The 13,744-nt window shown below is 44.1% G+C and overlaps 1 protein-coding gene across 7 annotated transcripts in view; it reads left to right on the forward strand.

The window, feature by feature from the left end:
* Positions 1-13,744, forward strand: part of LOC143782318 (uncharacterized) — a 356,201-nt gene that overhangs the window by 19,662 nt on the left and 322,795 nt on the right. For all 7 annotated transcript variants that reach the window (XM_077269673.1, XM_077269669.1, XM_077269670.1 and 4 more), the window contains exon 2: positions 8,256-8,324. In XM_077269673.1, coding sequence (XP_077125788.1) covers positions 8,256-8,324 — 69 coding nt within the window. The remainder of the gene's footprint in view (positions 1-8,255; positions 8,325-13,744) is intronic.

Below are 13,744 nucleotides of genomic sequence, written 5' to 3' on the forward strand. Positions count from 1 at the left end.
TTGCCCCATTATAGTGCTGCACAAGCGTTATGGCCCCATAAGATGCTCCGTGCAGTCACTTGCCCCATTATAGTGCTGCACAAGCGTTATGGCCCCATAAGATGCTCCGTACTGTCACTTGCCCCATTATAATGCTGCACAAGCGTTATGGCCCCATAAGATGCTCCGTGCAGTCACTTGCCCCATTATAATGCTGCACAAGCGTTATGGCCCCATAAGATGCTCCGTGCAGTCACTTGCCCCATTATAGTGCTGCACAAATGTTATGGCCCCATAAGATGCTCCGTACAGTCACTTGCCCCATTATAATGCTGCACAAGCGTTACGGCCCCATAAGATGCTCCGTGCAGTCACTTGCCCCATTATAGTGCTGCACAAGCGTTATTGCCCCATAAGATGCTCCATATAAAGCTGTGCCCCATATATAATGCTCTGTACCGTTCATTATTGCCCCATAAGATGCTCCATATAAAGCTGTGCCCCATATACAATGCTGCTGCAATAAAAAAAAAAAAAAAAAAAGACATACTCACCTCTAGTTGCTGCCCGCAGCTCCTCAGCGTCCTGTCTCTCCGCACTGACTGTTCAGGCAGAGGGCGGCGCGCACACTAGTACGTCATCGCGCCCTCTGACCTGAACAGTCAGAGCAAGGGGACGGGAAGACTGAGCGGCGCCCGGCGTGTGGAACGCGGACAGGTAAATGACATACTTACCTGCTCCCGGCGTCCCTGGCTCCTTATCCCGGACAGATGGTCTCCGGGCACTGCAGCCTCTTCCTTTGTCAGCGGTGACAGGCACCGCTCATTACAGTTATGAATATGCGGCTCCTCCCCTATGGGAGTGGAGTCCATATTCATAACTTTAATGAGCGGTGCCACGTGACCGCTGAACTGGGGAAGAGCTGCGGCACCCGAAGACCGTGGGACAGGCAGGGACAGCGCCGGAAGCAGGTGAGTATGCGACAGACCTCTCTCCCCCTCACCCGCCGACCCTGCCACCAACCGCCGACCGTAACTCAAGTATAAGCCGAGAGGGGCACTTTCAGCCCAAAAATTTGGGCTGAAAATCTCGGCTTATACTCGAGTATATACGGTATTTCCAATTATTGTACAACTAGATGGTGGCCCGATTCTAACTCATCGGGTATTCTAGAATATGCATGTCCACGTAGTATATCGCACAGCCCACGTAGTATATTGCCCAGCCACGTAGTATATTGCCCAGCCACATAGTATTTTGGCCAGCCACGTATGTCACAGGTTAAAAAATAAAAAATAAACATATACTCACCTTCCGAGGGCCCCTTGTAGTTCTGTCGCCTGTGTGCGGTGCAGGCGGGAGCTTCCGGTCCCAGGGTGTGATGACGTCGCGGTCACATGACACTGACATCATGGCAGGTCCTTCTCGCGCAGGACCTGTGATGACATCGCAGTCACATGACCGTGACGTCATGGCAGGTCCTTCTCGCATACCATCCTTGCCACCGGAACCTGCCGCTTCCATGGATTTCTCGCCAGCTTGCAAAATGGACATCTAATAGATCCAAGGGCTAAAATATTCGTGAAAACTCACACACACATATATACACATATATATCTCATTAAATACATTTATATCTGACCAGCTTGATTTTCCTTAAATTACCTGCGCCCCCGACAACCAATGTGCGAAAATTTTGCATGGGCCAACTAGTATATTGAAATAGAATGCTGATGTGTCACTTAACCCCTTTCTGACATTAAACATACTATCCCGTCGAGGTGACCTGATCCCGTTTGGCCATCGACGGGATAGTACATCATATGTGATCAGCCACGCTCACGGGGGGATCGCGTGATGTGATCGTGTTGTTCCAAGCGTCTCCTCCCTGCTGAGACACTGTCCACCGCTGGTCCTCCCAGGACACCATGTCCGCACATGCCACTGAGGCACGTTGCACTTAGCCCTATATGTGCACAGGTCTGACAACCCTTGCCCCACTTCTTCAGGTCACGGAATGTTTAATGATCTAGTGATCTCCAACCAAGATTATTGGTCCACCTGATCTAATAACCTTACTTTGTCCTGTAACTGATGAAGGTCTGATGTAAGACCGAAACCTTTTACTTACTACTACACTGTGTTCCAAATTATTATGCAAATTTGATGTGTCATAAAGATTTAATTGTTTTGTTTTTCAAATAAACTCGTGGATGATATTGTGTCTCAGGGCTTAATGGTTCACTGACATCCATCTTAAACACATGTGATAATTGGTTTTCCAGGGGATTCTAATTAAAGGAAAACTACTTAAAAATGATGTTCCACATTATTAAGCAGGTCACAGTTTTCAAGTAACATGGGAAAGAAAAAGGATCTCTCTGCTGCTGAAAAGCATCAAATAGTGTAATGCCTTGGTGAAGGGATGAAAATATTAGAAATTTCCTGAAAACTTAAGCGTGATCATCGGTACTGTTAAGAGATTTGTGGCTGTATCTGAGCACAAATGTGTTTGTGCTGATAAAGGCATAATGAGGAAGATTTCTGACAGGCAAGTTCAGCAAACAGATATTTGAAGCTGCTGGTGCCTCTGGAGTCCCTCGAACCTCAAGGTGTAGGCTCCTTCAAAGGCTTGCTGTGGTGCATAAACCTACTATTCCGCCACCCTTAAACAGTGTCCACAAGCAGAAATGGTTGTATTGGGCCCAGACATACATGAAGACTAATTTCCAAACAGTCTTGTTTACTGATAAGTGTTGAGCAACCCTGGATGATCCAGATGGATGGAGTAGTGGATGGTTGGTGGATAACCACCATGTCCCAACAAGGCTGCAACGTCAGCAAGGAGGTGGAGGAGTCATGTTTTGGGCCAGAATCATGGAGAAACAGCTGGTAGGGCCCTTTAAGGTTCCTGAAGGTGTGAAAATGACCTCTGCAAAGTATATAGAGTTTCTGACTGACAACTTTCCTGGTATAAAAAGCAGAAATGTACCTTCAGGAGCAAAATCATCTTCATGCACCATCTCATGCTGCAAACAATACCTCTGAGTCATTGGCTGATATGGGCATAAAAGGAGATAAACTCATGGTGTGGCCACCATCTTCCCCTGACCTCAACCCTATAGAGAACCTTTGGAGTATCATAAAGCAAAAGATCTATGAGGGTGGGAGGCAGTTCACAACAAAACAGCAGCTCTGGGAGGCTATTCTGACTTCATGCAAAGAAATACAAGCAGAAACTGTCCAAAAACTCACAAGTTCAATGGATGCAAGAATTGTGAAGGTGATATCAAAGAAGGGGTCCTATGTTAACATGTAACTTGGCCTGTTAGCATGTTTTGGCGTTAATGACCTTTTTTGTTCAGTGAATATGACCTTCTAATGCTGCAAATTCCACAAATGAGCATTTTCAGTTCTTTAAAACATATCAAATGTTTAGAAATTCTACTGTGCCTAATAATTTGGAACAGTGCATTTTGAGGTTTTATTCATTTTGGAGATTATACTGTTATCATTGGGAGGTTTCTTCAATAAAATTCGATGTATACTCTAATGGGTGATTACTTTTATTAGACTGACTGTCATTTGCACCAACCCTGTAGGAAAATCGGATAAAAATGTAATTTGCATAATAATTTGGAACATAGTGTAGTGTGGACAACATTTAAATTACATGATCACTTAAGTTGAGTGCAGAGTCTCTTAATATATACTGAATAACCAATGACCTGCACAAGAAGCAGAGGATGCTGGTGGGTGGAGAAAAAGAAGACTCTGTCCCCATGTCACACCCCGAAGCACACTGGAGCACAGAAGACGTCATTTAAAAAAAAAAAAAAAAAAAAACTTCATAATTTCTGACAATTTCTCTTTAACTGGCCACAGTAACAGTAATTTTGACCAGGAGTGTAACAACTTCTACATAACAGTAAACAGGTAAATGAAAAAGTGGTGCAAGGTGTCAAAAAAAACCTCTTTTCTCTTCGCCACGACAGCACCCACTGAGAGAGGGGATCCGCCCCTAGGAACAGGAAACCCTACGGAGAGATAAAAGGGGCGGTCCCCCTCGCTCCCACAGTTTGGTTTCCTGTTCCTATGGGAATCCACGGAGAAGAGGATGCCTAGCCTGGATGCCGCTTGCGCAGTTTACCTGTGAGGACGGCAAGGGCTCCAGAGCTGGATGGGGTCCTCTTCTCAGCTTCCCCCCTCTGCTGGCAGGCACCATGAGGCCAGAACTGCAGGGGTTCCTGGCTCATGGAAATCCACCCGGATCGTCTGCGGGACCAAGCTCCGAGGTATGGTGAGCGCTGCGCCTGGGCGAGCGCTCATGCGGCGTGGAGCTCCGGTATTTCCCCGGGAGTGCAGCGGTAAACTCCGGGGTGAGGGAGGAGGTGGACGGCACCTGCGCTGATGCCGGTGGCAGCGCAGGTGCATAGAATATGGCCGCGACCCGGAAGTGATTAGCACTTCCGGGTTCAACCGGAAGAAGATGGCGGTCCCCATGTGAAAAGGACACCGGCGCTAACTCTCCGGCGTCCAATATGGATTCCGTGCAGGACTCTGCGGTGCCTTCTGTGGAAGCCACCGCAACCATCCCACGCAGCCGTGGCAGCAGCAGTCGCTCTAATCAGAGCGGATCTTCTAGGAAGAAGTCGGACCGAGCTATTTCTCTGCCACAGTCTCTTCCTCGTCAGTCGGTACCTTAAACAGACAGCTTCACTGGGGTGAGTGTGCATCTACCCTGATAGGCTGCTTATTGTTCCCTCTCCTTCTATACACCCTAGGCAAAGAAAACTGAAAAGACGAAACACAAGCAGTGTGCGTTATGTATCCAGCCCCTTCCGGATAGTTACAAAAAGAGGCCGTGGATTCTCCCAGAGGATCAGGATCTTCTCTTCCAGGGGCCCTTCAACCACCCTCATGTGAAGGGACTACGGTTGACAGCCTGGAATTTGAGAGGCAGCTGTTAAAACTAAGAGGCTTCTCTGATAAAGTAATTGATACCTTATTGCTAAGTAGAAAAAGATCCACTACATCTATCTATGTAAGAGTGTGGAAAAAATTCTTAAGCCTCTATCCATCAGCCCTGTCAAATGAAATTCCGGTCTCTATCATTCTCGAATTTCTCCAGAGAGGACGTGATTTAGGCCTTTCAGTTAGTACCTTAAAAGTACAAGTTTCTGCACTAGGAGCCTTGTATAGTCACAACATTGCGGGTGATAGGTGGATAGCCAGATTTATTTCAGCCTGCCAGAGATCAGAACCTTTTCAAATTCCCCACTTACCTCCTTGGGATGTTAATCTAGTCCTTGAAGCCTTGACAGATCACCCGTTTGAGCCCTTACACTCAGCTCACATTAAACACATCTCCCTCAAGACTGCTCTTCTTGTCGCTTTAGTATCGGCAAGAAGGGTATGTCAATATTTCCAGATAGAATTGTCCTGAAAACAGACCCTTCCTACCTACCTACCTAAAATGTGTACTAAATTTCATAGATCTCAAGAAATTCTTCTTCCTACTTTCTATAATAACCCTACAAATCAGGAAGAGGAGAAGTACCATACCTTAGATGTGAAAAGGGCTTTAATGACTTACTTAGACAGGACTAGCGCCTGGAGGAAGAGCAGGGCTCTCTTTGTTTCCTTTCAGGGTCAAAGGAAAGGAGCTGGTGTTACAAAAGGCACTTTATCCCGATGGATTCGGGAGGCAATATACCTGGCCTATTCGTCTAAAGGGGAAGATCCACCTGAGACTGTAAAGGCACATTCCACCAGAGCGATAACATCATCTTGGGCTGAGTGGGCAGAGGTTCCAATAGATCTCATATGTAAGGCCGCAACTTGGTCTTCTCCTACTACCTTCTATAGTCACTATAGACTAGATCTATCTGCCTCCACTGACTTGTGTTTCGGTAGATCAGTTCTTAACACAATAATCCCCCCCCAAATAACTATCTCTGAAAGTCTCTCAGTGGGTGCTGTCGTGGCAAAGAGAAAACACCGGATTACGTACCGGTAAGGCTCTTTTATAGAGCCACGACAGCACCCCTTCACTTCCCTCCCTTATATATTAGTTTGCATATGAGCACTATTAAGGGTGATTGGTTCTTGTAAATATATGTAATTAAGTTAAGATAAAATGATAATATAGAATGACCTACTTAAACAGGTGGGCGGTTCCTCGCAATCTCTGTAACCCAAACTGTGGGAGCGAGGGGGACCGCCCCTTTTATCTCTCCGTAGGGTTTCCTGTTCCTAGGGGCGGATCCGCTCTCTCAGTGGGTGCTGTCGTGGCTCTATAAAATATGATTTAAAAATTGCTCAGGCTCATATAATATGACCACAATGAACATGCTACTGATTGCATAGGTATAGTCCACCAATGATCTGATAGGTAAAATAAATATGACCTGCAGGTATTTCCAGCAGCCAATACCGTGCACATACAATGGAAATTAAGCAGTGTCAGTTGGTAGCTCTCCGGTATCATCTTGCAGAACTTTTCTACTCATCGCACCTCGTCTTGGAAAACTTGGAAATTGCCGATCTGAACGGTTATCTTCCCAGCAGTAAGAAATCTATTAACAGACAACTGAGACTGCTTAATTTCCACTGTATGTGCACGGTATTGGCTGCTGGAAATTCCTGCAGGTCATATTTATTTAACCTATCAGATTTAATTGGTGGACTATACCTATGTAATCAGTTCCGTGTTCATTGTGGTCATATTATATGAGCCTGAGAAATTTTTAAATCCTATTTCCCATCCCATTTGCTTTTTTCAACTCAAATATGTTTTTCTTTTAACTTTTACATACCACTGTATATAGAGCAATAGGCACAAGAATTATAAATCTAGACCAAACTCAAATCATAAGCACACCAAATCAACCATGTGCCTTCAATCTAAATCATGTGACCAAACAAAGCCACATACATACAACCGACAGACGCTATAATAAGTCACGTAAAAATGAACCAAAAAAATGATATTCCTATGTAAAGTGCAAAAAAAAGTTACAGAAATCAGTGAACTATAGATATATATGTACATAAGCGTACTAAGGAAATACTACAGGGTACTAATAGATATCCATAAAAAAGTCCAATCCAAGCTGACATATATTAAGAGGTTGTCAGAGTATGGAAACAGAATGACTGAATTCAGCCAAAATAACAATATCTAACAAAGAAAAGATATGGCAAAAGAACAAAGTTCAATGTAATGATTAGGGCTGGATATAGTAGACAAATAGAGGAAATGTAGGAACTGGGGAGTTTCAAGAAAGGATGGGATGAAAGGATTCAAAACCTAAAAGTGAGCTTGTCAGCAGAATTTTGTTTAGTAAACTACAGATAGTGTCAAGTTGGCTCTGTTATACTGATTAAAATGATACGTTGGTTGATCTTGTGATTACCGTAATCTGTATTGGCAGTTTTCAGTTAATGAGAGTCTGGGGCGGCCTGTGAGAGGGAACTTTTATGTAGTGCTCTGCTTACTTATGCACCTTTATGGGCTTATCACAGGTCACTGATCCTTCAATGATCACCTGCCCCCTATTTTACATACTGCATATACTATTGTGGGGATAGAAAAAAACAAATAACTTAATCAAAGTGGCGCTGGCGGCGGATTTAATCACTCCAGGTACAATTTTAATCACTATAATAGCGACATCCTGACAGTGTCTGTACTTTACTGAGCAAAATTCTGCTGACAGATTCGCTTTAATTGCTGGCTGAAGGAGTACATGGGGAGTGGTCTTACACAGGCAGGAAGCGTTTCAGGTTGTGCTCTGGCAGAACGTTACAGGCCACCATAGCTGGATGACTACGCGGCCATTAGCCTGAGGTCACTGTGGAGACCATCGGAGCACCGCAATTGCTTTTTGCTCGGAGCAAAGAGCGAGCCCCCTCCCCATATAGCAAATGGATGCAGCTGTCGCTATTGACTGGGACATCAGAAGAATTGAACACCCTCACTTGGCGCTAGCACCAATCGCAGGCCTTACTGCTTTGTGTTGGCTATAATGTATAGCTGACACTTTCTAATGATTTTGCCAGCTCTGCTTGTGATCATTGCGCTGTACATGTGTTTTGGCAAACCCCCGTACATTTCCCGCTGTGCCGTATATGTACAGCAGATGTCTGGTAGGGCTTAACCTGAGAAGCTGATAAAATAAATATTTGTACGTTTCATTTAGATAAGTATTTACAACCTTGTGTTTGTTGACTTTTCAGGCTTGGATTTACTGAAATATGTTTTCTTTTCCTAGACTTCTAATATGAATGAAACAATAAGCACTGAACATGCTTTGGGTACTCACAATAAGGCGTCTCACAGTGTAAGTATAACATATAGTAGTTTTTATTAAATACAAATGCATTTACCTAAGTTCAGTATTCAGGTAATATTTAGTTAGTTTTTTTCCCCCTAAACCTGGTAATCAGATCATGAATTTGAACACCAGGAAGTATCAGGAAGGTCAGCATTGGGGGAGGCCTTTTCATTGTTGAGAAATTGGAGGAAGTACGTGTTTGTAAAAACCCGAACTATAAAACTACCGTATTTTGCGAACTATAAGACGCACCTGAACTTAAAGGGCCACTGTCACCCCCTCCAGCCGTTATAAACTAAAAGCGCCACCTTGTGCAGCAGTAATGCTGCATTCTGACAAGGTGGCTCTTTTAGTTTTTGGTGCATGTATTCCCAAAATAAAGCATTTTATAACTTCTCCAAAATACCTGTCTTTCGCCAGGGAGGCAGGTCCTTACCCCCCTGCTTGAAACGGCACACTGCCGTCACTCAAATCTTCCGGGGCGCCGCCCCCTCCGCGCTGTTTTCGCATGAAATCCAGCGCCTGCGCTGTGTAGTACTGTCTGGTGCAGGCGCAGTTTGCTTTGGCCGTCTGACGTCACAGCCAGGCTTGCAGATGGCGCCTGTGCGGCCACCCACCTTGGTAATCCCAGCCCCGCAGTGTGTTATGCATTATGCACAGTGCGGGGCTGGGATTACCAAGGTGGGTGGCCGCACAGGCGCCGTCTGCAAGCCTGGCTGTGACGTCAGACGGCCAAAGCTCACTGCGCCTGCACCAGACAGTACTACACAGCGCAGGCGCCGGATTTCATGCAAAAACAGCGCGGAGGGGGCGGTGCCCGGCGCCCCTGAAGATTTGAGTGACGGCAGTGTGGCGTTTCAAGCAGGGGGGCAAGGACCTGCCTCCCTGGCGAAAGACAGGTATTTTGGAGAAGTTATAAAACGCTTTATTTTGGGAATACATGCACCAAAAACTAAAAGAGCCACCTTGTTAGAATGCAGCATTACTGCTGCACAGGGTGGCTCTTTTAGTTTATAACGGCTGGAGGGGGTGACAGTGGCCCTTTAAGGCTGTTTCCCATGGATCGCCCTGTGGTGGGCTTCTGGAAAATGTCAGCCAGAGGTGATGCATGCGTAGATTGAAATCTTGGGAGAGATTTCTTTTTTTACATATTGAGATTTAAATGGAGTTTGATGTACCTACATATTGGAAACACCTCGAAATTGATACCTTTTTTTAAAATTGCAACCCTAAAATACTTCAAAGCTGCTTTTAGCACATTTTTTAATCCTTCAAGTGCTATAGGAATTAATGCAAAATGGAATTTTAAAAAATCCTCAAAAAATGTTGCTTTAGTCCTAAGTTTTTTTTGCTTTTTTTTTTTTGCAAGGAATATCATGATAAAATGAACCATAAAATTTGTAACCCAGTTTCTTCAGAGCACGCTGATGCCCCATATGTGGTCTGAAGCCTCTGTTTGGACAAATGGCAGGGTCCAGAATGGAACCTAAACAGGAGAGACCCCCCAAACCCCCCCCCCCAACACGTGACACGTGTTATTTTGAAAATTTACACCACTTAAGAATTTTATCCAGGGCTATATTGAGCATTTGAACATACCAGTACTATACAAGATGTGATAACATCAGGTCGCCATATTGAAAATGTTAAATTTTTTTCACTAAAATATAGCTCCAAGTTGTTAGTCTTGATCTTCTCTCTATTAGGTAGAATGGACCGGCCTAGGCACCCAAGTTTTAGGAATACTGAGAAAGACAATCCTGGTGTGTGTGTCTTGCTTTCTAAAGTCTTGTTTATTATGGTATAATCTCATCTTTTGGAGAGGATTCTGATTATGTAAACTATCCACAATGTTATACTATGTTTGGCAGAAATGACAGTAAAAACAATCGGTTGTCGGCGATAATGACTATTGATATGATGGATTATGGTTGAGGCACGGCTGTGGCAGTACATATCTCATAAATCACCGTAAACAGTTCACCCTTTGTCTGAAATAGTGAATTCTTGCACTTCCACATGAATTGAGCAAAAGGGGTTTTTCATACAGCATAGATGCAGCCTGTCAAGGTCAACCATTGTTAAACAAACAGAAAAAGGAATGGTTATGTGGGCACACATGATAACCATAGAAAAAAAAACATTGTACATATTCTGATGTGTTCTGAATACTAGATTTTAACCATTTGTTTGACAAGCCCCAATTTTCACTTTTGCAAGAGGTAAAACGAAAAAAAAAAGGACCCCACAGTTTGTTACCCACTTTCTTCTGAGAGTGGCGATCACCAACAAGTAAACACACCAAAAACAGACAGAGATGCTTACCTGTCTGAATAGGCCTCAATACAAATGCACAAGCAGGGTGCAGCGGACCCAAATAATTATTTGGGTCCGCTGCACCCTGCTTGTGCATTTGTATTGAGGCCTATTCAGACAGGTAAGCATCTCTGCCTGTTTTTGGTGTGTTTTCTTGAATTGTTCCTTTTTTGGTGTTTTTCATGTTAGTGTAGGACTGGCAAAAAGTAAGGACCCTTGACGTGGGTTGCCAGCTTCCATATTATGGCCAGAATATCAACCAATACCTTACATATATTTATATGTTTTGTTTTGCACGTATATTTTTTTGCAGGGTGCAGTTGGGCCCAAATGGTTCTGTATACTGTGGCCTCTGTTCACACAGGATGCATTTTAGCACTGGGCAGCCCGCCATAGGGCGTCATTAATAGGCTGGAGCCAGATGCTTGCATTCCTTGTGTGAACACGCCACATACAGTTTTTATCTTAGTGCATTGGTGTACCACACGGCCAAACCCTGATTGAAGGCTGGCTGTTTCATTAGGTATTGCACCTGTGCATTTGCTATTTTATTTGGGTCCGCTGCACCCTGCTTGTGCATTTGTATTGAGGCCTATTCAGACAGGTAAGCATCTCTGCCTGTTTTTGGTGTGTTTTCTTGAATTGTTCCTTTTTTGGTGATCACCAACAAGTAGTCAAAAAATTCTGTTTCGACACATGGTGGGACTCAGAAGAGAAGAAGCGACATTTGGAATGTAAATTTGGCTGGAATAGATTGTAGAGAAAATCTCATTTGAAGAGCCCCTGAGGTAACAACACAGAAGCCTCCACAAGTGACCCCATTTTAGAAACTAGACCCATAAAGGAATTCATCTACGGCTGTACTGAACATTTTTAACCTACAGGTGATTCACAAAGCTTTATCACATTTAGATGTGAAAACAAAAAGTTATATTATTTTTTTTCCTTTAAATTACTGTTTTAGTACCAGAGTTATACTTTCCACGATGGGTAAATGAAGAAAATGGACCCCATAATTTGTTATGCAATTTTTACCTTATGTGGCAGTACTCCATATATGGTTGCACACTACTGTTTGAGCCTGTGGCAGGGATCGGATGGGGAGGAGTGCTAATTGGCTTTAAAGGGAATCTGTCACCCCAAAAATGGCCTATAAACTAAGGTCATCGGCATCAGGGGCTTATCTACAGCATTACAGAATATAAGAACGCAGATTCTCTTTCAATAGACTGGATACCAATAGTAGAGCCCTGGATGTGCCAGAACAGCAGAAGCACCTCAAGTGTTTTTATTTTAATTTTATAGCATTTTGGATTTAAAAATATAACATCTTAGTGGAAAAAAGTATATATATATATTTTTTTTATTAGCTGCAAATTTTTCAGCTACATAAGGTATTGCTCAATTTATCCCGAACATGTTGATGCCCTATATATTGTCAGAAACTACTTTTTGACCACATGTCAGGGCTGAGAAAGGAGCACTATTTGGTTTCTGGAGCACAGATTCTGCTAAAATAGCTTATAGGCGACATTTGCGGATCTTATATGGTGCCGAAACGGCAGAAATATGCCAAAAATTACCCCATTGTCGCCGGAAAAGAGCTCAGACTTAGTCCAAAGTGACTGTCTCTTCCTCATAAGTGAGTGGTTCCTTCAGAGGTTTTGTCTAATTTGCATTTTTCTGGATGTACAGGGAATCCCCAATGTAAGCGCTCAACAGAGAGCACAGAAAAAATGTGAACAGATCCTTATTCTGATTTTTAGGAAGCAGAATTAAAACTTAGACAGCAGTAAAATCAGGTTGATTCAACTTCATTCTAAATGCCTCAAGACAAGGAAATGATGCTCAGTAGTGTGTTTGGCCTCCACGTGCTTATAAAACCTCCTTAAAATACCTGGGCATGCTCCTGATGAGGCAGCGAGTGGTCTCCTGAGGGATCTTCTCTCAGACCTGTATTAAAGCATCAAGTCATCTTCTGGGGAGTCTGTGGTGAAACGTGTCATTGGTGGATAGAATGAGACATGATGTCCCAGATTGGATTGAGGCCTGGGGAATGTTCAAGGCAGTCGGTAGCTCCAGTGTCTTCATCATGCAGTAACTTCTGGCACACTTCGGATAAATTAGACCTAGCATTGTCATGCATCAGAAGAAACCCAGTGTCTATTGCACCTGCATATGGTCACACATTGAGTCTGAGGATCTCATCCTGGTACCTAATGGCAGTCAGAGTACCTCTGGCTAGCACATGTAGGGCTGTGTGGTCCCCTCCAAGTTTAACATCCTTGGTGAGCAAAGAAATCGGGCGATACAATTCCGGCAGTCGTAGATCTTTATCTTACTTCGGGATTACAACTATTATGGCCTCCCTCATGGAGGCTGGAAGAATCCCTCTGATCCTAGCCTCCTCCAAAACTACTCATGATCTGGGTAGCAACACCTCCTCCATCTCCTTATAAATTTTAGCTGGCAGTCCATCTGCTCCTGGGGCCTTACCTCTTGCCATGGCTCTTAAAGCGCGACTTAGTTCTTCATCCGTGATAGGTCCCTCCAAACTTTCCCTATCCTCCTCACTCAGCCTAGGTAAGACAATACGTTCTAGAAATGCCACGTTGCCGTCCCCCAATGGGACCACACCAGAGGAGTACAGATCTGTGTAAAAGTCTGTAAAGACCCTTAAGATCTCAGAGGTCTCTGACACTTTTATACCATTGACAGGTTCTAGTGAATGTACGAATGATGTAGCCCTCTGGGCAGACTCCAGCAATGAGCGCATATGCCTCACTACCTCCCCTCCTGGTAAAAGGCTAGTCGTTGGAACTATCTCTTCCTCCCTGCCCTTTCCAAAAGAATTTTATCCATATTATGCTGGGCTTCTCTTAACTGTTTCCCAGCCTCAGTGGTTCACAGTGTGGCCATCTCATCTTCAGCAGCTCTCAGCCTTTCCCTTGCGGTATTCTCCGCCTGCTTTGATCGCCGCTTACATCTACTGATGTTCCTGAACAGCAAACCTCTCAAATATGCCTTCATAGTCTCCCATATAGTGGGTATGTCCGAACCACCCTCGTTAATCTTAAGACTCCTCCACTTCCCGCTGTATGCCCTCCAAA

Source organism: Ranitomeya variabilis, chromosome 6 (genome assembly GCF_051348905.1).
Source record: "Ranitomeya variabilis isolate aRanVar5 chromosome 6, aRanVar5.hap1, whole genome shotgun sequence".
In the NCBI taxonomy this organism is placed as follows: Eukaryota; Metazoa; Chordata; class Amphibia; order Anura; family Dendrobatidae; genus Ranitomeya; species Ranitomeya variabilis.